Source organism: Engystomops pustulosus, chromosome 7, assembly GCF_040894005.1.
Source record: "Engystomops pustulosus chromosome 7, aEngPut4.maternal, whole genome shotgun sequence".
Classification (NCBI taxonomy): domain Eukaryota; kingdom Metazoa; phylum Chordata; class Amphibia; order Anura; family Leptodactylidae; genus Engystomops; species Engystomops pustulosus.
In genome coordinates, this window is record NC_092417.1 from 57,233,961 (window position 1) to 57,261,659 (window position 27,699).

Genomic DNA, 27,699 nt, shown 5'->3' on the forward strand with positions numbered 1-27,699 from the left:
TCTAGTCGCAACTACCCTCCTGCCAGGCTGTTGCTATTCCCTCTTCAATGATAAGGAGCAACAGAAACTTAAGTTTGCTGTCATTTTTAAGTTTAATGTTCTGCATAAGGCTGCCTTCACACGAACTTGTGCAGCACGTGGGAATGGGCCCATATGTTGGCCCAATCACATGGGCTCTATACAGTGCAGAGAATGTGCATGTACAAAATATAATGCAACCATCTGCCAGCACTGTAACAGTCCTTGCATTATATTTCTGTATAATACAGGGACTCCAGTCCTCTGCATTGTGAACAGCCAGTGGGATCAGGCCACCATACCGGCCCCTTTCCAAGGCCTACACACATTCATGTAAAGGTAGCCTGGGCAGTATACAATGGCAATCTATGTCATGACAGCTCCTACTTTAGAAAAGTAAAAAAAAAAAACACTTTGCACAGTGTATATAGTTTTTCAACTACTACTTAGTTTTATTACGTAAAGCAAGGAATGGAACAATGCGGCCACTAGTGGAAAAATTACCATGGCGCAAGTGTAACATCCCCTTGATGGATGGTTAGGAACCCCTGATCTATACGGGACCTGGATTTCATATCACCATCGATCAGCCCCAAATAAACATTAATAAATATATGAAACTGGACTCAAAAGAACAGAATTTTATAATTGCCTTTTATTTAGCCATAGATTTGATAGAATAAAAAATAAAATTATTGACTCTACAGCAATAGCCCTAAATCATTTGCAAGGGACACGAATTTGCATGGTAGGCAGAGGGCACAAGATGATAAAGGTTAACACAGGTCACTATTGCTTGGATTGGCGACACTTGTTATATATTAACTTTATTATACCATGATTAAACATGAAGAATAGAAGAAGCAATATTTGGTTCAGTTCCCGCTTAAAGCATGCATGACCTATTTTTTATATGCTGATATTTGGAATTGTAACCAATCTCCTGTTAAACTCTCCTGATACCCAAATTGCTTCATATAGAATTGAAATAACGCAGTGCAGAAAAAACAAATTCTTCGAGATTTAGGTAACCAAAATTGCATTGTTAAGAATTCTGTTCCCCACCTTACAAAACATAGTACTAATTACCACATTTTGCCTTTTTATTTAAACTATGTACACAATTGTTTCCGGTCTAAAAATAAGGCAACTTTGCTAATGGATACAAGTCCCGACTGTTTGGTGTTAAAAGCACCTATACAGACTTGTGTTTCCATTGTTACAGACTACAGAATAAAAAATGTGGAGTTTGAAATGGAAAGTTGTGAGTAGAAGGAGGGGAATGTGATCAGACTTTAGGGTAGAGACACAAAGGTCTGTAATTGAGCTGCTGACAAAACTTTCTTCAAACATGGACAGAAATCAGAAATAAAAAAAAGAAAAAAGAAGAAAAACGGAGGAGGTAGGGGGGTTGGGCGGTTGTTGCCAAGTAATTCTCAGCCCAGGTACCCTTGGTTCCCACAGCAATATAGTAGCATGTGCCGACACTGTTTTTAGCTAAAATCAATGCATACTTCACATCCCCAGAAAATAAACTATATAAGCCAACATGGCACACAGGCAGAATGAGCATTGAGTCACAAGGGACTTGTGTTACTAATGCGAGTCACTGTGTGACTCAGCCCATTTCTCTGGCATCTCCCTCATTCCTTCCTCCCTTCGGCTGACGTCATCCTCTGCTAAGCTGAAGGGAGGGGTGGTATGGTGGAACACCAGAAGTGGTAGAACACACAAAACAGGTGCAAGTCTTTCCAGCGACTACATAGATGTAAGGTATAATAGAAAGACTATAATAGAAACACACCTGTTGAGTGTGTTCTACCACACCTGCGTTAGGCTCAAAATAACTACCGTATTTTTCGGACTATAAGGCGCACAAAAAATCCTTTGATTTTCTCAGAAATCAAAGGTGCGCCTTATAGTCCAGTGCGCCTTATATATGAACAGTGCTTACAGACAACAGCTGCCTTGAACTGTGCACAGGTCTGCCACCTGCTGGTCATTCATCCTTATATCAAGTGCGTCTTATATATGAACCTAGATGTTTTAGCAGGAATTTATTGATGGTGAGTCTTATAATCCGGTGCGCCTTATAGTCTGAAAAATACGGTAATAACTAATATTATTTGTTATGGGTAGGAACAGGTATAAAACCTGCAACAACAACATTGGCTTTGTAGTCAAGTATGAACCTATATTGTGATGCAACTTTTGTTGTTCCCTATGAGGTAACATATACAGCCATGACAGAACACCCATGAGTATGTTCTTTCACAGGGAAATTGTTGTATTTGTATTATGCACAACTAGTCAACTTTCTTGGCTTTTCCTGAGTTGGTCCTGGGTCTCAGCCTGCAGATCACACCATCCATGGGTCGCAGGGTGCCGGAGTCCATAATGGCAAAGCTCTGTCCTTCCACTAGCTCAAACTCAAATCTCTGCATGAGCTTGGCCATGACCACCTTTGCCTCCATCTGAATACAAAGAGAATAGGCAAAATTATTCAGCTTGTCACTCTTTCCACCTTCTTATCTACCATAGGCTTTCAGTACTCACCTGTGCAAAGACTTGACCGATGCAAGTTCGTGGCCCCAAAGCAAATGGGAAGTATGAGTAATAAGGCCTGTGTGTGTGAAAAGCAAATTTATTGAAATATAGGTAGATAAATCTACCCCTACATGTTGTCTATGCATTAAATTGCCTCGTTGGGTCCTCCAAGTAGTGAGATGCTCTTTGTAGGTAGACAATTTCTATATCATACAACTATTTTAATAAACCAGAAATGAAGATATCTAAAAAACAAGCAATATTTACTTAGGGGCATCTGGGTGGAACCGGTCTGGATTGAAGACAAGAGGGTCTGGAAAAAACTTTGCCATCCTTCCCATGACGTATGTGTTAAACTGGAGAGAAAATCAAAGGATAAAAGAATATGTGGAAATAAATAAAGAAAAAGAGGAATAGCGAACATTCTATGCCTCAATTACACATATCTCTCAATTACATAAGCTGCAACTTCAGCTCACTGAGACTGCCCACCACTTTTAACAGAACTGCTTTTAACCGGTTAGAGGATGTGACACCTGAACAGTGGCAGTGCATGGGCTCTGCCATTTGGCTGCCAATTACACCCCGAAAAGCCAGGGAGGGGTGGTCCAGTCGATTGCCTTGACAGTTGGGAGACCAATCCCTGTTATTTCCTGTGATAAAGAAGAATTATTTTCACATTGTTCTGCAATATAGTAGTACTGTACTATATTGTATGAGTGATCAGATACCCCTAGGGTTCAATCACCCTAGGGCAGTGGTGGCAAACCTATGGCACGGGTGCCAGAGGTGGCACTCAGAGCCCTCTAAATGGGCACCCTTGCCATCACCCCAGGGTAGAGTTTGCCAAACAGGAATCAAGGCTTCTTGCAGTCCCAGACAGCCCAGGACCCCAGAAGGAAGCTACAATGATAATCCAAACTTCTTCTCCTTCTTTCTACTGTATTGGTGTCCTCAGGTGCCTACACAATTTAAACCCGTGAAAGAGCAGGGAGTAATAAGTTACTGCTTAAATTGCTGCATTGCCATTTTGCAAAAAAATACGTGGGTTTTGGTTATAGTTTGGGCACTCAGTGTTTAAAAGGTTTGCCATCACTGCCCTAGGGGGCCTAAAAACAACAAAATATAAATGTATCAGAATAGCAGCCTTTTCCCCATTTTTGTAACTATAAAATATTAAAGGGAACCTGTCATAAAGAAGGTATGTCAGCTCACAACAGCAGGGTTGTGCGGTGAACTCTCTCCCTCTGTAATGCGTACTGAGAAGTGAAGATGGTTCTCCCTGTCTCCACCCCCAGAGTTTGTGTATCTCTGGTGCTTCACTGTCTAGTTTTTTTTTTTCCAGTTTTAGGGTTTTACTTTCTTACTACACTGTATAAAGGTTCCAGGTAAACATCTGCAAAGAGTTTGTATGTTCTCTCCGTGTTTGCGTTTTCTCTCCGGTTTCCTCCCACACTCCAAAACATACTGCTAGGTTGATTAGATTGTGAGCCTCATCGGGACAGGGGCTGATTTGGCAAGTTCTGTGCAGCGCTGCGTAATCTGTGTGTGCTATATAAATAAAATGCTTGTTTTCTGCTAAACAAATTGTACTTTCAAGTGGCACCACTTAAAGAGAACCCGTCATGCAAAATAACCCCCCTAAACTAAATATATTTTCATAAACTGCCATTAGAGAGCATTGCCTCTATCCCTTTATTGTCCCTCTACATGCCTGTAAACCTAAGCAATGAGGTCCTAAAGCTGTATGCAAATGTCCTGTGAAATGTCCAATGAAGCATTAGCATATTCAAGCTGTCCACTCTATTCATGAGTGGGAGGCACAGCCACACCCCCAGTGCTTGACTGACAGCCTGTGTAATAATGTGAGGTTGTATAATGATGTGATGGCTCCATGTGCTTGCTGGTGGCCACGCCCCCTGCAGCCTGTGTGTGTATAGGAGAGATACAGCAGCTCTAGGCAGCCATGTTACAGCAGAACATGTCAGATTCATGTGTAGCTGATGTCTGTGTCTCTCACCTGTATATTAGGAGGATGCAGCATGTCAGCAGATGCAGGACACACACTAGCCATGCTTTACTATACATTACACACAGACATGAGCAGGGGGAGGAGAGGGGAGGGGGAACAGGGGTGACATCACTGCCTCTGACCATGTGACCAGCCTCATTAACATGATAAAAAATAGATGATTTTACAATGAATAATGTATGAAATAACTAGATAAAGCCTGGGATGGGATCCTTGTGAGCTGCTCCCGCAGGTAGTAGTGACAGGACTAGTAACAGAGACCTGATTACAGGTGTCCTTTAAAGGAAATCTACCATGAAAATCAGGCATGATAAACCAGGGCCACTTACTCATATATCCAGGCAATAACTGCAGTAATCTTCTTATATTTTTTATCCATGGCCTCCTTTCTAAAACCAACTTTCACTTTAGCCACTCAGTGATCTGATTTAACAGTCTGTTACACCGTCTCCTCCTACTGGTCAGACTGGGGGGGCCTAAGGCCCACTAGTAAAATATGATTATGGGGAACCACCTACTACTACTACATACTGCTATTTTAAGGTCATGCTAAAATGACACACTGTTAATGCATCAGACAAAATGTATCATTATTAATTATCGTCAAACCACAGATGTGTTTTAAAAATGCAATGCAAACACATAGGGGGAGATTTATTATGTTTTCTCCGCCAGTTTTCTGGCTCCTCCAACCCTCACGCCAATTTGAGGAACGGGGTGGTGTGAACACCTGGCCTGCCAGATTTACTACAGAAGCTCCACCAGCTCAGACCTGGTCTACAGTGCCTCCTAGTGGATACGAATACTGGAGTGTAAGCAGGGGGAATTTTAAGACTAGAGTGATGATTTTGGTGTTTTAAGTGTGTTTCCCAGAAAGTATTTTTATTTTTACTTTTTTTCCCCTAGGTTCTCAGGGGTGCTTGAATCAGGGTGGTCTGATCTCTTAAAGAATATACTGTCATATAATTGTATACTGCACTGAGGGCGGCTGTCATGGCAAATGATCAGCATCCGCACACACCACTCAAAAAACGCTCCCCATTGATGACAGCTGAAAAATTTCTTGTATGGAGAAGGCTCAACTAATTCCATACAGGCTTAACATTATTAAAAATGTTAAAAAAATATTAAAACATGACAGCACAGTAAAAGCCATTAAAACAAAACCCATAGGGCAATGATGATGCATTTCTTTCAATTTCACCAAATTGGGAATTTAATTTTGGCTTTCTAGCACATGTACATTTTATTGTACCACAAAAAACAAGCCCTCATATAATTCTGTAAACTAAAATAATAATTAATAATAATAATGTGGCTTTTGGAATGCAGGGAGTAAAAAAATGGAAAATGGCCTCCATTATACTAAGCTATTTACCATCAACGATACTTTAGGTGGAATCTTCACTCCTTCAATGGTTATTTCTTCCTCAATTGCTCTTGTAGTACCCGGACCTGGAGGGTATAGTCGCAAAGACTCCTTAAGAACCTAAAAGATAGAATAAATTTATGACTAAAAAAAACAAAGGGTATATTCTGCAAACTAGCCTTCCTACATAATCTTTTCAATAGCTTTTGGACACCTGGAACGTCCACCCATCCCTATGCCCCATTACTCGGGTAATCTTCTTATATTTGTTATCCATGGCCTCCATGCTTCTGAAATCAATTTACAATTATGTTAATGACCCTCCTGAAGGGCTCTGATGGCTGTTTCCAGAGCCGACAGTGCTCTAGCTTTACAAGCTGTTACAATGAGTAGAGCAGGTATCTTCTCCACCTGAACTTCCTGCTGCTGCTTGATTACAAAGGCAGAGGGAGAGAGAGAGTATGGGGAGGTTGAGACATGTTCTGCTCATTGTAACAGCCTGTGAATTTGCATCACTGAGGGGCTATGGTAACGCCCATCATTAGCATAATAGTAAAAGTTGATTTTAGAAGGAAGGAGTTCGGGGATAAAAGATAACAGAAGATTACCACTGTTACAGTGAATGGATCTATAATTACAGTAAGTGTCTCTGGATTATGATGATGGATTTTGGTGGTTGAATTTCTTTAAAGTGGACCTGTCATGGCTATTTGGGACATTAACCCACCCACAGGTCCTCATGGACCGGTGGTTTAGTGTCCCAAATCACCATTTTGCTAATCCCTTTGTGTCCCCTATTAAAAAAATTACATTTATACTTACCTTGTGGTGGGTCTGTTGAGGCCCATGAGACCCATGCTCCACTCCCTGGACATGTGCAGGAATTGAATGAAGCCAGAGCAGTACACTCCGGCTACATTGCGCAAGTGCCGTAGTGTAGTAGTGCCATAGTGTGGTAGTGCCGTAGTGTAGTAGTGCCGTAGTGTAGTAGTGCCATAGTGTAGTAGTGGTGCAGTACACCAACTTCACTGTGAAACTGCACAGACATGGGGAGATCCGGACCAAGGTAAGTATAAGAGGAGTTAGCTAAAGGGTGATTTGGAACACTAAATCATAAGAACCTGTTGGTGGTTTAGTCTCAAATCACCCTGACAGGTCCTCTTCGAAGACAATAAAAAATAAGCCCTTTTTGTCTAAGCAGGGGACAATTTAGAGCTTTGTATCATAGAAAAGGTGTATCCCGTTTCCAGGAATCTTTCCCGACTTATCAGAGGAAAGTGAATTTATTTGAGTACATCATGATTGCACAATATGAAAGAGACCTAGAACTAGATTAATGAGAGAACAATAGGACAGTACCCTAAATAATGATATTACAGTATATTATATTAACAAACTCAATCTTAATAAATCATTCAGGTATAAGGGTGCTACCACACAGGGTGTTCTTGAACCGTTTTTAAATGGACTGAAACCTCATGCAGTTTTGTATATTTACCTTGCCTTTGGCTGGTTTGAACATGTTTATCTTCATTTCTAGAAGTGTAGGGAGCTGTGAAACACATTAAAACCAGCCAAACACATGGAAAACATACAAAAACACATCCGTTTAAAATTGCGTACGTTTTCAGTCTGTTTAAAAACGGTCCAAGAACGCCCTGTGTGACAGCACCCTAAGAGTTGCTGTAAAACAACACACCATCATGGCTTCTTTAATAGACCACAGCCATCAGTGTGAACGAAGTCGTACATCAGGTTTTGCATGTTGCCTCAAATACCTAAACACAAAATAAACCTGTTGTACCTGGGACAGATATTGTAATTTCCCAAGATCATCATATTCAAGGTCTCTTTTGGCACCAATAACCTCATCCACTTCAGACTGGACCCTACAGGGTTAACATAAGGAAAATTAGCCAAAAAAAAAAAATCAACATCAAACTGCACTTGGAATCTCTGGCAGAGTAGCAGAGCACACGTCACCCTCCCAGGTGGGGCAGTCACATAATAATCGCAAAGAATTTCTGATTATTTTACTGCTTCTATATCAGAAAACTGGTGTAGAAGCTGCAATAAATTCTCCCTGTAGTATCTACAGCTTCCACCAACTGGGGAACCACATGCATATACAAGATCCAAGAGTTACAGGTAGGAGAATATAGTCTTATAGTAATGGCATGACTCACTTTTCCAGTATATCTGGATGCCGTATCAGTTCCATGAGAGTAAACGCTAACTGATTGGCTGTTGTTTCTTGTCCTAAAGAACGAACAGAAAAAAATCCACAAAAGACAGATGTAATGAATACCCCTAGGCTATTTTACCTATTAGCATATGGATAATTTTGGAAACTAGTGCTTTTAATTTTATAAATCAATTCATCTAAAATACTGTGACTCAGTTGGTGCTCCAGTAAACAAGTGCACAAACTCTGTTTCCACTTCAGGGCTGGTTACCTTACTTGAGGCTATCTATGATCCTCCTCTCTCCTCATCCAAATAGAAGTTACCAAAGGTTCTAGGTTTTTAGCATTCTAGATCTTTCTTGATCTTAAAACCTTTTCTGCCTGCCCTGGTTAATGGTCTTATCATTGACTCTGATAGAACCCTAACTCAGTGGTGGCGAACCTATGGCACGGGTGCCAGAGGTGGCACTCAGAACCCTTTCTGTGGGCACTCAGGCCATCACCCCAAGACAGAGTTCACCAAACAGGACAAAATCAACAGATTCTTCCATCCTCCCAGGCAATTTAAGAAATGCTCCCATCAGCGCTATTTAAAGCAACACTTCATTGACTATGTAAAATTGCAGGAAAAATGAGAACATTTTGACAGAAAAACTTTGAAGGTCCTCCTGCTGGACCCACAATTCTTCCTGTACAGAGAGACCCTGGAAAGAAGCTACAATGATGAGCTGAATTTGCCCTCTTTCTTTCAACTGTATTGGTGGCCTCAGGGGGCTGATACAATTGAAAGATGTTGAAGCACTGGTAGCAATAAGTTACCGCCAGAATGCCATGTTGGCACTTCACGGTAAATAAGTGGATTTTGGTTGTAGTTTGGGCACTCGGTCTCCAAAAGGTTTGCCATCACTGCCCTAACTTGACTATTCCTTGACGCTGTCTGATCCTGAGCCTAGTACTTTGAACCAACATCTCTTTATCATTGTCAGCTGCCACCTACTGTATACAGGGACTACTCCCAGGGACAGCAACTTGGGGACCCTGACGCAGTAAACTCCAGATTCCAAGGGCATACTCACATGGATGTATGCCCACCCAGCTATGGACAGGCACAAGTCAGCCACGCTGGAGATGAGGAGAGGCGAGTGCTGTTCACCCCTTTCCATAGAAAATAATGCTGCACGGCCGTTCATACGGAGCATGCTCTATCTTTTTTGTGGCCACAACGCGGTACAGTACCCACTCGTGGTGCTTACCGTACAGAGCCCAGGTGCCGTAGCCACCTATGGGTGACATATATCCGGCCACCAAGATATACATCCCTCATACATTCATGTGAATACACCCTAAGACTTAAAAGGTAAAAACCAATAGGGTCACTTAGATAGCACCTCAGAGTAGCTAAAATCCAAACTGATTAGGTTGTATAATGGTTCCATAACCATCTGAATACTAAATTAGATGGTCTGCAAATAATAACCTCTTACAAAGGAAACCTGCCTTTGCGATGTAGACGCAACGTTAACTCTATGTTAATTCAAAGTAAACACAATCCTGACTTAAATAAATCCTTTTCTTTACGGGAATGGCAGGACATGGCAGAAAATACGGCGAAAATTTCTATTAATATGGCACTTGTTGAAGCGAATTATAAAGTACTACTTAGGTGGTATTTAGTCCCAGTACGTATTGCGCAAGCTGCCCCTGCTTACTCTCCCCTGTGTTTCAGAGGCTGTGGTGCTAGGGGCACTCACTTCCATGTGTGGTGGGAGTGTCCAAAAATCCGTAGATATTGGAGGCGTATTTATAACATGTTATACTCGATAACCTTGATAAACCTGACATTATCCCCCAGTCAAGCTTTACTCAACGAAAGGATCCCAGATATATCTGCTCCCATGAGGAGATTTCTATCCTTTTTCTTTCTAGCAGCTAAGATTGCGATTGCAGCCTCTTGGAAAAAGGCCATGGTTCCCCTGGAACTGATAAAAAACAAACTAATGTGGATAATGGTTAATGATAAGCTTTATTGTACAGTACATGATAAAGTGACACTGTTTAATGAAACATGGCAGATGTGGATTACATATCAATCAAGAGTTTAATATAGATAGACAATTTCTCATCCAAACAGGACCCCCTTCCCCACCCGATATTCCTTTCCTATTTGTGTTTACCCTTCCCTCCTGTCATATATTGGAGATAATTTGTTTTAAAGAACTTATAGCAGACCCAAAGGGTCTATAATTTGTAACATGTGGAATTACCAGACCAAGCAGGGTCTGAGAGATACTATGTTAAAGGCTCTTACTGGCTTTTATTGTGCATCTCCCCTTCATCCCCTTTTTTATTTCTGTACCCCTTCAAAAAAAAAGTTTAAAACTAATAAAAACATTGTGAAACAAAGTAAACACAATCCATGGTAACAGAAAACTGCGGCACTTCTTCAAAACAAGGCGATTCTTTATTTCTTAATTTTTAAATATCAAGGAGTACAGTAGAAACTGAGCCTATGCGTTTGGAGCACTACGTGCTCTTAATCATGGCAATGTATATGTAACGATTGAATGCAGTCTGTTGGTTACCAGGAAGATAAAGCAGAATACTACGAGAGACCATGGCTGCAGCTGCGGTGACTCAACTGATAATGGTTAATTAAAATGGTTACCAACCTGCTATAAAAAATGTGACAAAGTTATCCAGTAAACCTTCAGTATCACAGCCTCCCTCCAGATCTGTGTAGAGAGAATATTATGTTAAACTTTGCCTCTTTCAGCACAAAAATCAGTCTTATCAAGAAATAAAAGAAAACGGAAATGCCTAAACATCCCTGTAAGTTGTGTTTAGTTGTCTTGTGTTTCCTGTTTTGCTGCACTTCCCCTTTAAGTTATTTAGCCTTTGTATTCAAAAAGTGCTTTGGCCAACCCACAGCGTGAACCCAACAATCTAATCTGCGCTTTAGCGTTTGGGGATCAGTTTTTGGTTGTGACTAAACCATTTTATCCCACAAGTATTAGTAAGAAGCACAATCCAATGCATGGAGCCCATGGAGTTATTTTGGAAAGTTATTAAAGCCTCCTACTACTTTGTATTTATTTATGTAAATTGTCAGGAATCATACGGGTCTCCTCTCCGAAAAGCTTATTATATAGTAGCTCAATAGGATTGAGGAATTCTCGTCCTTCCTTCCTTCCTTCCTTCCCCAATTTCTTCAACATTCCAGGATAACTACACACCCAATCATCTCCCCCAAGCTCTAAATTAAATAAAACAATGGGCTGTATGAACACCTAGGACTTGAGAAGTGCTTGGGGTTACAAATTTAAAATCTACCATCAAAATCAAGCAATAAACAATGTCATCTTCTTTTACTTGTTATCCATAGTCTCAGTCCTTCTAAAATCAACTGTTATTATACCAATGAGTATCTTTTGGGTTTAACCAGAGCCCCTCTGTTCAGCAGATGCACATGCTGTTACAATGTGCTGAAACTTTCACCATGGCTTGTACGTGCAGAAACACTACCCTCAGCTAAGTGCACTGGGAGGGGTGAAGATTTGGCTGGGCCTGGGGTTCCCATTAACTATAGTCTGCACAGTTATAAGGCAATTTTACGTCAGGCAGTACCTTGTGTTCTATTTTTTTGCTAACAATAAATGGTTGATAAATAAATTATTTTAAAAAATCCAAATTTGCAGAAAAGGCAAACTGAAGATTTTAATAAGGGTTTGGTTGGATCATACTTTAGGTCTAACGCATCATGTTGTTTGTTTTATGCCCAAAAAGCAGCAGACAGGTTCCTTTTAAAGTCTTTTTAGAACCTGGTCTCCATGCACCTGTATGCCCTCAGTAAAAAAGTTAAAAAAAATTTGGATTTACACAATAGAATAATTTTTTTTATCATTCTCTACATGCTAGTTGTAAGCCTGTATTTCCACTTGTTAGCATTACCTGCCGCTTTGAGTATCTGTGTCAGGATATCATCTGGAATCTCTTCTCCATTCTGAATAGCTTTTTTCCGTCTCTCAATTAATTCTCTTCCTGTATTCCGAAGAAATATGGCACTTTCCTGGGCTTTTTTTACAAAACCCCTCATTTTCCATGAGTACTAGTAGTAAAAGCAGCATGTAAATAGCATGTAATACGCAATAACAAATGATTGCCTGATTTTTTAAAATCCAACTTTGTATTAACGTCTCCAAGAAAAGAGAAAGTTATTGTTAGTACAGAGCCCTCAGCAATCACATTTAATGTATCTTAGGTCCCAACACCATTGCAGGAACAAAGATGCATTACATGGCTCTATGTGATGCATAGATGTGCAATGTCATAGAGAGAGAGAGAGCCACAAGAGAGCGAAATAGAAAGCAGAGCTCTGATTATCAGCTGCTGAGAAGACCTGATCGATGGGGGTTCTTAGTGTTTTACCCCCACAACCTATTGATGCCCTATTCTATGGATAGATTATCAATATTTTTTCCTGAAAAAAACACTTTAAAAGATACACAGTCTATCCAAATCTACCTCTCACAAAAAGAAAAAAAAACGGAATCACTTAGAAAATAGTCTGGGGCTACGGGCTGCTTATTATTTAAGTCCATGCTGGGAGAGGGAGGTAAGGTCAAGCTAGAGGCATGATAGATGCCTCCCGCTCCCATTTTGGAGAGGGAGGTGATGTCACGCAGGGGGTGTGTATAATTGAAAACCTGGAGTGCAGGACATCTTTCTGGGTTGCTATTTATAAATCTTTTTTTCCAGGTGATCCTGGTGTGTCAAGATTAGCAAAGACAAGTCTTGGGATCAGGATCAACAGGAGGACAGGTGAGTTTATGTAGGTGTTTATTACTTGTAGATTTCCTTTAAACTTTTATTTGTAGAAATGAAACGGAGGGAACACAACATGGAAATATTTTTTGTGTTATTTACCATCATCCCTGTGTAATCCAGAGGGTTCTTTATTTGTATTCTGTGGGAGTGCCAGAGATTGTTGAAGGCTGTTAACAGTGGGGGTCATTTACTAAGGGCCCGATTCGCGTTTTCCCGACGTGTTACCCGAATATTTCCGATTTGCGCCGATTTTCCCTGTATTGCCCCGGGATTTTAGCGCACTCGATCGGATTGTGGCGCATCGGCGCCGACATGCACGCAACGGAAATCGGGGGGCGTGGCCGAGCGAAAACCCGACGGATTCGGAAAAACCGCCGCATTTAAAACAATAAAAGTGTCGCTTGGGACGCGCTTACCTTCACTTGGTCCGGCCCGGTGAACTTGAGTGCGTTCAGATGCTTTTCAGCACAGCAGCGCCACTTGGTAGACGTCGGAGGAACTACCTTGATGAATCCCGGCCGGACCCGAATCCACCGCAGAGAACGCGCCACTGGATCACGAATGGACCGGGTATGTAAATCTGCCCCAGTATCGCCATCACTCACATAGTCAGTAAATGGAGAAGCAGAATACATGCTCGTCCTGCTGCTCCACCCATTAGTGACAATGGAAACCCCTGTTCTCCGGATCGCAGGGTCTCCTTTCTTGTGATCGATGGGGGTTCTCACAGTTTGACCCTCACCGATCACCTTGTTATCCCTTACTCTGTGGATAGGGCATCACTTATAAACTTGAGGAAACCTTTTAAAGAAGTATAAGCCCTTTATATATGAATAGGAATTGATTAAACATTAAAAAAACATTAGATATATAGTCCATACCATGATAAAAGGATCTCTCATCTCAGCCATTGCCTTTAAAACGAAAGCTATGGCCTGTGGGAATGGTGTCTGATCATCTTCCAAGGAGTTCAGCTCCATTCCAAAGGCAACCTAGACAAGACAAAGCCTTGTTATATTTCATGTCATCCGGGACCATAAAATGAAGTTTCCGCCTACTAATTATCTTTTTATTTGATAAAGATTGATCTGTGCTCATTCCCCTGCTGCATTTTGGCACATGATATGGGAATGTCTAGTGCTACCATCATTCTGGTCAGAGGTAGTCACGCTACGACCGGAGGTACGCCTCTTTGCACTATTACATGAGGAAATATGGCCCAAATATGTCAAGATCTTCTTAATGTCGACCCTCTTCTTGGAAGGGCCTTGTTAAGAACATAATCCCAAAAGTGGTGTATAAGAATAGGAAGCACCCAGAAAAGTTCCACAAGATTTGGGACTGGTGGTGCACATCTGATCTAACCGCCTATACCTCAAACCACCTATGCCCATTCGAGGTTTTTCTTAACCCTTGGGTCCAATTGAACAGATGAAATGTGGCTGCACAGGTGGGATGCTATGGGAGGGATTTCTACAACTGGCGCCAAGATGGATCTTTTGCTATTTTTGTTCCGTTCTTTTTTCTCATTGATTTTGTTTGGTTTACAATCTGTACACTCTGCAATATTTGTACAATATCCCACATCCAATAGAGTTCATTCATGGTTCTGAAACGTTGATCCTCTGCGTGGGCCTGCTTAGCCTGTTGTATAGATCTTGCGGCTAACTGTATAATACCAAATGCTCAATAATCTACTGTCAACGTATGTATGGCATTGTTACAATAAAATGAGTTTCATAAAAGATGGGTCCGTGCTCTTGGATCCACTCACATATATTCGGCTGATCATATACCATACAATAGATGAAATTCCCAGGGTAGTAACCCCTTACTCAAAAGAAGGCCTGGCAGATGGGTTTGAGGTTGATCCACCAATAATAGAATCCCAGTTTTTTATTCTGCCATATGGCATTGCATTTGGACATACATAGAGCCCTATTAATATAGAAGTTTAGTTTAGGATTACCTTTGAGATCACATCCAGGGTAACTTTGCAGATCATGCCGTGCATTCCCACATGACATTTTCCATCTGCTTTTTCTTCCAGTTTCTCCATCAGCTCCTCTGCTTTCTCATTGAAGGTTCCCATTAATCCTTTCAAGTATCTGGAAATACAACAATAAATTTGATTTATCATGAAGCTTTTGTCTGACTGTCTTGAATCAATGCTTTGCACCTTATTTTACACAAATGCTAATGAATGTCCCCCATTGACTAAATAATAAGGTCACACAGTTAACAAGACCCCATCAAATAATATCACCATCCTATTATAGAATAACATTTCCATAAAGTAACCAGACTGTGAACACCACTATACAGCAACCAGATAACACCAGCATACAATTGGTGGATAATACCAGCATGTAATGTATAATGCAGTGAGGGAACGACTTAGATGGACTGAAAGGACAGACAAGAACAGTGAGCCCTAAGGCTAACCCCCTAACTGGCTATTCCTACCTAATTGCCAAGCCTACTTTAAGAGGTACATGACAACTGGTCGACATTCCCATCCTGCACCAAAGTACAAACACAGAGACAAAGACTGGACAATACAAACATAGTAGAATAGTCAACAAATACAGGTTAAAACCAAGGACAATGCAGTACATACGGTAATTGATAGGTAAAATGGATGGCCAGAAAACAGGCAAGTGGTCAAAGAATCTAAAATACAGATAGCAAGATTATCACCAGTAAGCTCTAAATAAGACTTATAGCAAGCACAGGTGAACCTTTCATGAGATGTGAGAGTCCCAGTTCAGAAGATGATTGGACCAAATGTCTGATCAGCTGTCCATCTCAGTTAACTGTAACCCAAAGCTTGATCCACAGGAGATAGACACAAACATAAAAGAAGTAAACGAGTAACCAAGCAGTGACCAAGGACAGAATGTAACAAAATCACACTTATCAGTGCATCCTCAGCCGTACATTATGAACTGATGGAGCGGAAGCCCGAATGGGCACAGATATGAAACAATGGCTGGAGAACACTGTTACTGTATAATACTGTTAGTTGGGATCTTACATATTAAAAAAAAAAAAAAAACTTTAATAGCTGCTGCTTAATTGATTCTGGAGGAATTGCTTTTTATCCCGCCCCTACCATTACCATCAAATGGGCAGCTCTGGGTCGGAGAGGACAGCTTGGCCCCACCTACCTCACAGAAGAGAGCATACTAAGCTTCTTGGGGCACATTTACTAAGGGTCGCACACACACTTTTGTCGGACTGTGCACCTTTTTTGGGGCTAAAATGGCTTGCACAGATATTTAAGAAGTGTGTGCACTGGGATTGTGGTGCAAGCAACCCATTTTTGGCGCAGTTGCGCTCGCTTCCATGCGGCACAAATTAGGGGCCGTGCTGTCGTACTGTCCGACTGATTCGAACTATTTAACTTTTAAATTGTGTTGCAAGCCCTAGACCTAAGATGCACCACTAAACAGAAGGTGAACTCTGTCGGACCTGAGCGGAGAAGCGACACATTCATGATTTCAGGCGCACAATCCTAGTGAATCGCTGCATGGTGCATTATAGTGAGACAATGCACTTTCTGTGAACTCCAGTGACCGGGTATGTAAATGTGCCCCATTGTGCTGTGAAACCAACAAACATTATTGTGTGCTAACAGAGGGGCTACATAAAGAATTCTAACTACTTCTGGATTAGTGGAGACGAGTCCATCAAAGGATGCAATGAATTGGAGCCCGTAGATGTGATGAATGGTCCTTTTTAATTAGCATTGAACTGAAAAGTCAAATGTATGACTAATTTCCACAGCCAAAAAGCCCCAGGCACACACAGACCCCTAGCAAACTAAGTCTACCTGCACACGGACAGTCGGCTCATAACGGGTCGTGGAAACAACAGCATGAGCCCATAGAAAAAAAACGATGGCTGGTTGTAGAAACAATTGCTAGTACACATCCAAAATAAATTCCCCAGTGAAGATAGGTCAATACACATGCACACACCTGTAAGGTGGACATTGGTTGGTTAGTTGCCGAACTGTAAAAAATACTGCTCTTTCTATAGCAACATCATAGCACCATTTTCCAGAAAAGTGGCGTACATTATGGGGCTCATTTACTAAGGGCCCGAATCGGTTTTTTCATTAGGTTTCCAGAATTTTTCCGATTTGAGCCGAATTGCTCCGGGTTTTTGGCGCACACGATTGGATTGTGGCGCGTCGGCGCCGGCATGCACGCAACGGAAATCAGGGGGCCTGGCCGTCGGAAAACCTGATGGATTCAGCCGAGGAATTTAAAAAGAAAAAAATGTGTCGCTTGACACGCGCTTACCTGCACCCAGCAACGGAAGGTGAACTCTGGCGAACTTCAGTGCAGCAGCGACACCTGGTGGTCATCGGGCGCACTACATTAGTGATTCGCCGGAAGACCCGAATCCTCGTCGGAGAACGCGCCGCTGGATCGCGACAGGACCGGGTAAGTAAATGTTCCCCTATATGTCAGCCTTAGTGTTTCTGTTCTATCGATGGAATAAGGGTTTAGTTATATGTACAAACAGTCCTCGACTTAAGGACCCGACTTACAGACGACCCCTAGTTAAAGACAAACCCCTCTACCCACTGTGACCTCTGGTGAAGCTATCTGTACTTTACGCTAGTCCCAGGCTTTGGTGATCAACTGTAATGTGTCTGTAATGAAGCTTTATTGATAATCCTTGTTCCTATCACAGCACAAAAATTATGAAAATCCAATTGTGACTGGAAAAAACAATTTTTGGGCTGGATCTACAATGATAAAATATACCTGTTCCGACTTACATACAAATCAAAATTAAGAGCAAACCTAAATATAGTATGAAGACTATACAGTATCCTTTATGCTGGAACTTACGTTCTACTGAATGCTGGGTCCATAAGCCTCCTCTGCATGTACCACTGTTCATGATCTCGATTTGTTATCAAACCTTTTCCCATAAATCTGAGAATTATAACAGTTAATATATTATTATTATTATTATGATATCAATATAATGTACTGAAATGACATTTAATGTAGAAATGATCTTCACCCCCCTGGAAGCTAGTGCTATTTGCTGCATTAATCATTACAGAAACATGAAGGTAGGACGCCTGCAACTCTGAACTGTAAACCCCTTACCCAATACCTATCTGTGCTGAACTTTAGTACTGGGCGTGTTTTTATTGCCCCAGTTAAGTTAACAGTGACTGGAGATACAATGTTTTACTGCTTATATTCCAAGTAAGCTATAACCTATCTTCCTGTATGTGTGGTGTATGTATATACACAACATATAAACATACATACAGTATTATATACACCAATGCATCATATGCACAGATATACAGCATATATAATGCACATATTCACACACACACATGCAGCAGGTCATTTTCCAAGCATACATACAATACATGGTGTATTTTCTTTAGGTTAGTAGAATTTTATTATTATTTATAGAGCACCATTAATTCCATGGTGCTGTACAGTCAGTAAGGGGTTCACATTAAGAGAACAAATGCAAGTATAAATACAAGACCAAAGTGACCAGGAGACAAGCGGAAGGAGGACCCTGCCCATGAGGGCTCACAATCTGTATTTCTTTTTTATACCTGACTCAAGTGCTGAATTAATTTCTGTTTAGACCTTTTGGCTTTCTTCTGGACTTCTGATTTGGATGTTTATGTATACTTCTAATTGTAACTTTTGGCATGTACTGTATGTTGATATACTTCTTAAAGTACATTCTTGGTACTGAATTTGGCTTGCTGAAACTTGTGGTTCTCCATACCCCTTTACCTTAAAACTTAAAGGGGTATTCCTATTTCAGAAAATAAATGTTATTGAGTATTTAAAAGTTATACAATCTTCCAATATACTTTCTGTATCAATTCCTCAGGGATTTCTGCTTGCTGTCATTCTATGGAAAGCTTCATTGTTTACTTCCAGTGGACAGAAATCTGACCATGGTCACACAGGAGCACGGCTTGTTATATCACACAGCTCTGATTACTCTCTACGATACTAACGAGCCGTGCACCTGTGTGACCATGGTCAGATTTCTCTCCACTGGAAGTAAACAATGAAGATTTTTATAGAATGACAGCAAGCAGAGATCTAGAAAACCAACCATGAGATATTAATACAGAATGTATAAAATTGTAAAATTTTTCATCATATAAACAATAACATTAATTTGCTGAAAAGGGAATACCCATTTAACAGTGCCAAGTGTACGTCGAGTATTGTAGGAACAGTTTTTATGCTGTCCTAGCCTCTGTTAATTCAAAGTGGGAGATTTGCATTTGTCTTGTAACTGCACTGTTGTAGGGTCCTGCAAAAGGGTTAAAGAACACTCCAGTGAAAGCGAATTAATTGAATAATGCAATGTGCAGGGTCGGAAGAAGGAAGTGTGACTCATTTTACATTAGATTTGTAGAATCTAGAGTCATGCTCCTCCCTTCAGGCCATGCACAAAGTATAACTCAATAAATGAGCTGTGACTGTAGTGTTCCTTTAAAGAGGACCTGTCACCCCCCAAACATACCCCAACCAAATATGTCCCCCCTAATCCTGTCCACAGCCATTTTATATTTGTTCAATTATTATTAAAATTTATGTTTGCAAAGTTTGTTTTAATCGGTCCGACCTCTTACTAAATAGGAGGTCGGATCCTCATATTCTGTCCCCTTACAGTCGGCCGTATTCATGAGGGGGCCGGCCGACACCCCCCCTCCACGCCCCTGTCAGTCAGGGACCTGTAAGAATCGCTGGCAGCAGCGCATGTATTGTCTATCGCTGCCGTCTCTCTGCGATGTGTCCGTAGAGGGGCTTATTCACAGCGCCAGTTGAATGTTCCGCCAGTGCTGTGAATAAGCACAGTGCCGGCCGCACCGGCCGAACATTCAACAGGCGCTGTGAATAAGCCCCTATGTGTCCGCATCGCATAGAGCTGGCAGCGATTGCGCAATGTATGCGCTGCTGCTGGCGATTCTTACAGGTCCCTGACTGACAGGGGTGTGGAGGGGGTGTGTCAGCCGGCCCCCTAATGAATACGGCCGGCTGCCAGGAGACAGAATACGTGGATCCGACCTCTTATTTAGTACGAAGTCAGATTGATTAAAACAAACTTTGCACACATAAATTTTAATAAAAATTTAATAAATATAAAGGGGCTGGGGACAGGATTAGGTGGGGGGATTTTTGGGGGTTGACAGGTCCTCTTTAAGGGCCATTCATGGTACAGGCCATCCCCTACTTAAGAACACCCGACTTACATACGACCCCTAGTTACATACGGACCTCTGGATGTTGGTAATTTACTGTACTTTAGCCTTAGGCTATAATAAACAGCTATAATATATATCAAAGGTGTTTGCAATTAAGCTTTATTGTTAACCCAGGTTCTTATGAAAAACCAACATTTTTAAAATCGAATTGTCACAGAGACCACAAAATCTTTGGTTGGGGTTAAAATTATAAAATATACAGTTTTGACTTACCGTACATAAAAATTCAACTAAAGAACAAAGCTACAGAACCTATCTTGTATGTAACCCGGGGACTGCCTGTATTGACAATTTATTAGGCATGCACTGAAAACATTAGGATAATCCCCACCCTTTGTTTGCTAGGAATGCCATCAGTCCCAATTTTCCAACTATAGTCCCATAAACTGATTCTTTGATGTTGCTATAAATATGATCCCTATTTCATGTAAAGTGCTGGGGAATATGATGGCGCTATATAAATAAAGAGTTATAATTTCTTTCATTTATGCTAAATGAAAAACTAGAAAATTCTCACAATTTAAGGAATTCTCATATAACTCATGTTAACATTTCACATGGAAAATAAATGCAAGCAATCCCAATCTGGGAAAAATATGTCAGTTACCGTACTCCAAAAATAGTAAATAGACGGTCGTAATACCAATCCTTTTTGTATTTTGGAGACATCAAAATTTCCTAAAATAAAAAAAAAAAGTGTCAGTAAAGGGAAGTATCTAAATACCTCCTGCTCTCCGACTATGGTGCAGTATAGTGTGTCATTTAGTGTAAAATAGATACGGTTCTATATAGAATTGCTACTGCTGTTTAGCCATCATACACCAACCATATACGTATTGTACGGTGCTAGTAATTAGGTCGTATATGGAATGACTGTTTGCTTGTGCCATGGAAGTATTGTTTAGAACTGTACATTATGCCGTGAGAAGAGGTACCAGTGGGTAGACTTGTTTTAATGTGGTTGACTTCCTTATTATTTATTGGTGCTAAAGCACATGCGTGTTATATATACATGTATAAATATATATGTGTTCTGTAATATATATATATTTATTACACACACACACACTGTACATATACAGCCATTGGAATGGCTGGTAGGCTGGTGGTGGAACTGGCCATTCCCATCCCCTCCAGTCCACCCCATGTGGACTATCCTGGGGAACTTAAATCTATATTATAGATGCGGCAACATTTCTAATTAGTTAACTCGTCTGGGACCGCCCGATGACTGTAGACGGGTGCAGGACCCGGCGTCCGGGTGTTTGAGACTCCCGGAAACCCTAGTGAGAAGGGAGATGCGATTCATTACCGCTACTCCTTTCTCTGCTCCTCATAGCGGATTAGACCCAGTCCAGCTCCGATCACAATCCCAGTGACAGATGGTCATTTCCCCGGTAACTGAGGCTCTTATAAAGTAAAAACACACCCAAAAAATATTAATAAATATTCATAAAAATACAATGATATTTCCCTATATAATAAACAAAAATCCGTTACACAACAAAAAGCATCGCCATAATCGCCCCTTTTGCCCGGAACTATACATATTATCAAAACAACCGAAACAAAATAGGGAATTCATTAATAATGTTCATTTTGAGTTGATTTGAAATTTAAAAAAAAAGGATTATAAATTACAAAAAAGGCCTTTTTCCACTTTTAACCCCAAATATAAATGGGGATAGCTCTATGTGTCCCGAAAAAACGCTACAAAATTTTTTTAAGGTAGCATGCAAAAAAAATTATGGCCCTTTAACCGGGGGTTACTAAAAATGCCCGGTCACTAGAGCCTTTTCAGGTCGTGTCACTAAGGAGTTAAATCCCAGACAGGCAGGTTTTAAGATTCGCTCGGGTGCTGCATGTACTTTGTTGGAGTGAATAAAACTCTACATTTTGTACTGTTAAGCCCCTTCCACACTTGAGAGTGTGATGCGCAGAACTCGCATCACACTCGCAGCAAGTGCTGCCTGGATCTCCCAGCCCGAACACTGCAAACCGGAACTAAACTGACATGAGTTCAGTTTTGGGTTGCAGCGTTCTGGCCGGGAGATCCAGGCAACACTAGATGCGAGTGTGATGCGAGTTCTGCGTTTCACACTCTCAAGTGTGGAAGGGGCCTTCCCCTTGGAGTCTGTGTCATTGCCAACCTTCCAGCAACCCACATCCTGACAATATATATGTAGCTTAGTTTTATCCATATATTCCAACCATAGATGCACAATGATGTCAACATATCAACTTTTTTTACTCAATTTGTTTTTGTAATACTTACATTTCATGTTTTTTGCATTTTAAAAAAGTTGTACAAGCCTGCTGAATGCACACCTCAATGGATTGCCACAGTCCTACTGATATATGTATGCGTTTTTTTTTTTTTTTTAATCTGTCCACTGTTAGGCTCAGTTCATACCTGCAGTTAGCAGGTTCTGTTAGACCTTCCATTATCAAATAGAGTAGCAGCCTGCATAGTTTTTGCACGTTTAATAATGGAAACATAACGGAAGGTAACCTGCCATACTTTAAAGTCAATGGGGAAATTGAATGGAGGACACAAGTGTGAACTGATCCAGAGCGAACTGAGTGAAGCAAGTGGGTAGCACTTTTGCCTTGCAGCACTGGGGTCCTGGGTTCTAATCACTCCAAGGTCAACATTTGCAAAGAGTTTGTATGTTCTCTCCGTGTTTGCGTGGGTTTCCTCTGAGTACTCCGGTTTACTCCCACACTTCAAAACATACTGGTAGGTTGTTTAGATTGAGAGCCCCATGGGGATAGGGACTGATTTGCCATGCTTTGTGCACCGCAGCGTAATCTGTAGGCGCTATATAAATAAAGAATTATTTATTTAGATATTTTAATGTGAAGTGGATCATACCAGCCAATCTCCAAGGGACCGCTGTCCTTTTATCTGCATACAGCACACAGGAGACAGACCCAAAAGAATTTAAAATATTACCACCACTTCCCTAGTATAAGCAAATTCACATCTAAACCTCCAGGGGATATATATATATATATATATTAAAACTGCAAAAGTATACCGCACTATCAAAAGTAGTATGTGATTCAGCATTTCCTACCTCTTGACAGGTCCTTTTTAACTGTGACGAGAATTTATCCTGAATTCCCTTAGGTAGGGTATGAAATGTGCTTTACAGAATTCCTTCTTTTATGTGAAATCCCACCCCATTTGCCATAAAAAAAAATCATGTCAAAAGACATATAAAGTCTTTTTGAAAAGGGTCACTTTACTGCCAGGAGAGGTACAGTCACTTCAGGTGCCACTATCTTCAGTTATTTAGTACCAAGAACCATAGTTTGGTGTCATATTAATTAATTAGATGGTATCAGGTGAGCTACAGAACCAGATATACAGACATTTCCTGGCCATAGCTTTATCTCATGGACCCACAAGTGTGATGCTAAATGAAAGACAAGATGCATAACTTGAATACGACAAAGGCATGGCTCTAGGTACTGTAGAACCCAAGATATGTATGTCCGTAGTGACACACCATCTCCAGCCCCTTCTAAAAGTGACTCACCTCATTTTCACATAACTTTGGGGGAGATTTTTTTTTAATAGGTAAACGTGTGAGATTTCACATAAAATATGGAATTCTAGAAAGGTAGGGTATGAAATATCCTGAGGGGGCTAATAGCTTAGTGGTGTAAACGTGTCCATTTATTAGTGATTTTATCAAGTTACAACACAGTACACATAAGATATAACACCCAAAGCTTATAGCCAATCCTTTTTGGAATATAAAGATGAAGTGGTTCTATAACTCGGACTTTTTGGTATGTGTGGATAGACATGTATAGGCATCTTGGAGCATTCCCTGATTAAAGGGATTATCCGGGTGTTAAAAAATACTGAGGGCCGGCCTGGGGTGGGCTAGTTAAACATAATAAACATGTACTTACCCCCTCCTGCGCTGCCGATGTCCCACGCCACGGTCCGTTTGATCCGTGCCCGTTTGTTTACAGGGGCACAGAAGCCGCGCACAGGGAGCTTCCGGTCCACGATGTGACCGGCTCCTCCCATCCGTCCCTATCTCTCAGCCTTGTAAGCGCTGGGAGATGGTGTCGGATGGGAGCTTCCGGCCATCCGGAACATCGGCAGCACTGGATGATGTAAGTACAGTTTATTATGTTTAACTAGCCCACCCCAGCCCGGCCCTTTTTTTTTTTTTTAACACCCGGATAACCCCTTTAAGATGCAGAAAGCTGGTGATTGGTGCAATTCTTACATTGCTTGGACTTGATTTATCCATGTATGTATCTTATACAAGCGGTCCTCTTACTTAAGAACACCTACTGTACGTAACCCAGGAACTGCCTGTATCTCTATATGTTTTTCCAGTGTTAAAACTGATAATTTTGATTTATAAGTGAAATATATAAGGGTAGATTTATCAGTGCTTCTACGCCAGTTTTCTGGTGTAGAAGCAATGAAATAATAACCATTTCTTGCGGCATGTGTACGGTAGATGGAGGGGGTGTGAAGGGGGCACAGATGCCAGCAGAATGGACCTGATGTAGTTTTGTGTAAAAACCAGCAAGCAATTGGGGATTCAAGAGGCCTGAATGTTCTATATGAAGGCTATATGAAGTGCACAGGCGTGGGGCAGAAACATTGAAGTTTGCGAACATTCAGGTCTCTTCAGGCCTGAATAGTCATTGGTTTTTAGGCAAGGTTCAGCGTATTTTTGTATGCCAGCACAGCACGGTTTAATCTTCCCAATGGCAGGGTTTCATTATACGCCACAACAATAGAATGGAACTTTCTTACCTTTACTGAGTCTGGACTCACTGTCAAAATTTCTACCTCATGTAAAGCATTAATTCTTACAACCGGGCCATACTTCTCAACCCTAGAATAAAAAATAATTAATGAACATCAAAAGATGTTAGCAAAAATGGCCAAATATGGTATTTTTTTTATTTTCTCTAAATCTGCAATGAACAGCAATACAATACAGATTAACCAATTGCACATATTCCTTATAGTCAACATTTATAACTTACCACTCCAAAAACAAGTCATATACAAGTTGGTCTTTTCTTATTAATTCCATAATTCTAGATGAATGTCCGAAGAAAAAGCTGCAAAGAAAGAAGTAAAGATATAGCAAAGAAATTTAACTAATATTTCTAGCTAATTTTGCCTACCATTATGGAATTACATGGGTCCCTTATGTCTCGATTCCATTTTTATAACAGATCTAATAAGAAAGGAAAAGTGCTCTGTACTTTCACATTAAAAACATATAAAACCTGCATAGATATTTATACAGATTCCTCTTGACCAGGTATGGAGATCTAATATAAGAAAAGGTGATGCTTGAAGATGCTGGTATGCCACCATTTCTCAGGTTATGGCTTCTTTCACCATTAAGGCTTCTACACTGAAAATCATCTGCTGTACCATCATAAACCTCTGACATTACCAGTAATAGATTATTACATCTGCTTTTAGGAAGACCACCAGGGGCCCATAGCTCCACCCCCCTTTTCCCTAGAACACATCTAAAAAAAAATAAACAGTAAAAATCATAAACATGATACACACAGGTATCGCCAAGAAAATACATTGTATTGCAATATATAGTAATTTTACTGCTGACCTCTAATAGCCTGCCATTGACAGGCTATAGGAGATCAGTGTCCATGGCAGGCCTTTAAGTCTCTATGAGACTGTAGGCATCCATGGCAACTGATTTGCACCTTCTAATGATGCCATGGGGGCGCTGGTCGGCCCAGCGGTATCTTTGTTAGGGGCCACTGTGGGATTCAACCACAGCACTTAACAGGTTAACTGTCATGATCAATGCAAGCCCTGACCGCAGCAGTTACTGTTATACAGTTACTGTTATACAGCTGACACCCGTTGTGTATGGAGAGAGCTCAGCCCATGAGCTCTCTCCATACACCCCCTGCAGCCCCAAGACATTAGTGTACATTGTGGTGCGGAAGGGGTTAACACATTGTAAATGCATGTTTACATTTTATTCACGTCATATCTAAGTAAATGTGGCATTATCACATTGTTAATATAATCTTGACACATTGCCCCACATTTATTAAAGCATTTGCGCCAGTTTTCTGTCTGTTTTTACACTGAAACTAACGCGCAAACTGCGTGCACATGTATTTATAAAAGTGTCTGCGCCGGTTTTGTGTCTCAGCTGCACTGTGTCCGACAAGATAGAAAAAATGTGCACCTAATGGGCTCAGTCAGAGTTTGCGCCACAATTCTGTAAAATTCAGAGCAGGCCCTTTTCGTGTCCATGTTTGCCCACGTATCTGTTGTTTGAAGCCCAAGAACAGAACACGATTGTGCACATGTGACCTTGCTATCCCACGATAATATATGTGGGACTTCTGATGCTGGTGGCTGCGTTCAAGTGCAGCCGAGAGGAGTTTCTCACTGAGCTGCTTGAAATCCGGAAGAAGAATCACGTGTTTTGCGTTGTTTACATCAGGAAAGACTCCACCTTCTCAGTGTGTGAACACAGCCTGACAGAAGGAACCCCCTAACTCTTAAACCACGTATATGGCACTGTCTCTATTGATGGTACTAAGAGCACATAACCTCACGCAATGAGCACTAGTAAATTTGTCATAAAATTGAGTATTTCCAAATTTAAAGGCTTTTAGTTTTATCAATAAGAAGGTGCCTTAATGGATTAGTGTCCATTTATTCTAAAATAAACTGATAGCATGCTCCTTCAGCAGCACAGAGAAATAAGAAAACATTGCATTCTCTATACATACGGTTCTTGTTGAAGCCTTTATTACCGCACACAGATACTTTATATAAAGATTCCTTACCTGTCTCTGGGGGGTCCAGGGATGTGATCATACTTCATATGTTGGTAATGGATATATCCACAGTACAGGAGGAAACAGCCGACAACTAAGGTCAGTAATAGTATAAGAACCCAGTAAATGAGGCCCAGAAGCTCCATAGTCACTAAATAGTAACCTTGCTACTAGCAGAAGGACACTAACTATCTGTGCGCATAGGCTGCCTGTTACAAAATATTATCCAGCCGGGCTGGTCTGGACATAATATGTGGTTGTGCAAGTAATTCTTTCCCACAATTTCCACCCTCTAGTACTGCCTGTACTAAACCGATCCTAGAGAAGAATGAGGCTCGCCAAGACTGCAGGCCCTGCCCACACATTACACTGAGCTCTGTGTGTATGTCATTGATTTACTCCAATACAGCGCAAGTTCATCACTTTAAAGTATTCTAGAAACAGAATCTAAGACTAGAATCCTCAAGGTTTTCTCATCAGATTTAACATCATAACAACATAAAAGAAAAAGTAAAGAAGAAAAAACAAGTGTAAACAGGAGGAAGAAAAAGTAAAGAAGAAAGGAAACATAAGCCCCAAGATGGGGGATGGGGAAAAGGATTCTCTGGAGA

At 40.9% G+C, this 27,699-nt stretch overlaps 1 protein-coding gene across 3 annotated transcripts; it reads right to left on the minus strand.

The window, feature by feature from the left end:
* Positions 1–446: 446 nt before the first annotated feature.
* Positions 447–27,426, minus strand: LOC140069854 (cholesterol 24-hydroxylase-like). 3 transcript variants are annotated; one of them, XM_072116043.1, is made up of 15 exons: positions 27,098–27,426; positions 25,292–25,369; positions 25,056–25,137; positions 20,868–20,938; positions 17,844–17,930; positions 14,945–15,083; positions 13,857–13,967; positions 12,100–12,256; positions 10,821–10,883; positions 8,153–8,225; positions 7,771–7,855; positions 5,976–6,086; positions 2,833–2,921; positions 2,575–2,641; positions 447–2,492 (listed from the first exon to the last, which is right to left on the minus strand). In XM_072116043.1, the coding sequence occupies exons 1-15, from the start codon at positions 27,232–27,234 to the stop codon at positions 2,325–2,327; spliced, it is 1,518 nt and encodes a 505-aa protein (XP_071972144.1). In that variant the 5' UTR covers positions 27,235–27,426; the 3' UTR covers positions 447–2,324. The 3 variants fall into 3 exon arrangements, with proteins under 3 accessions (XP_071972144.1, XP_071972145.1, XP_071972146.1); XM_072116044.1 differs by lacking the exon at positions 27,098–27,426 and adding an exon at positions 25,991–26,088; XM_072116045.1 differs by lacking the exon at positions 27,098–27,426 and adding an exon at positions 25,891–25,982.
* Between the last annotated feature and the right edge of the window lie 273 nt (positions 27,427–27,699).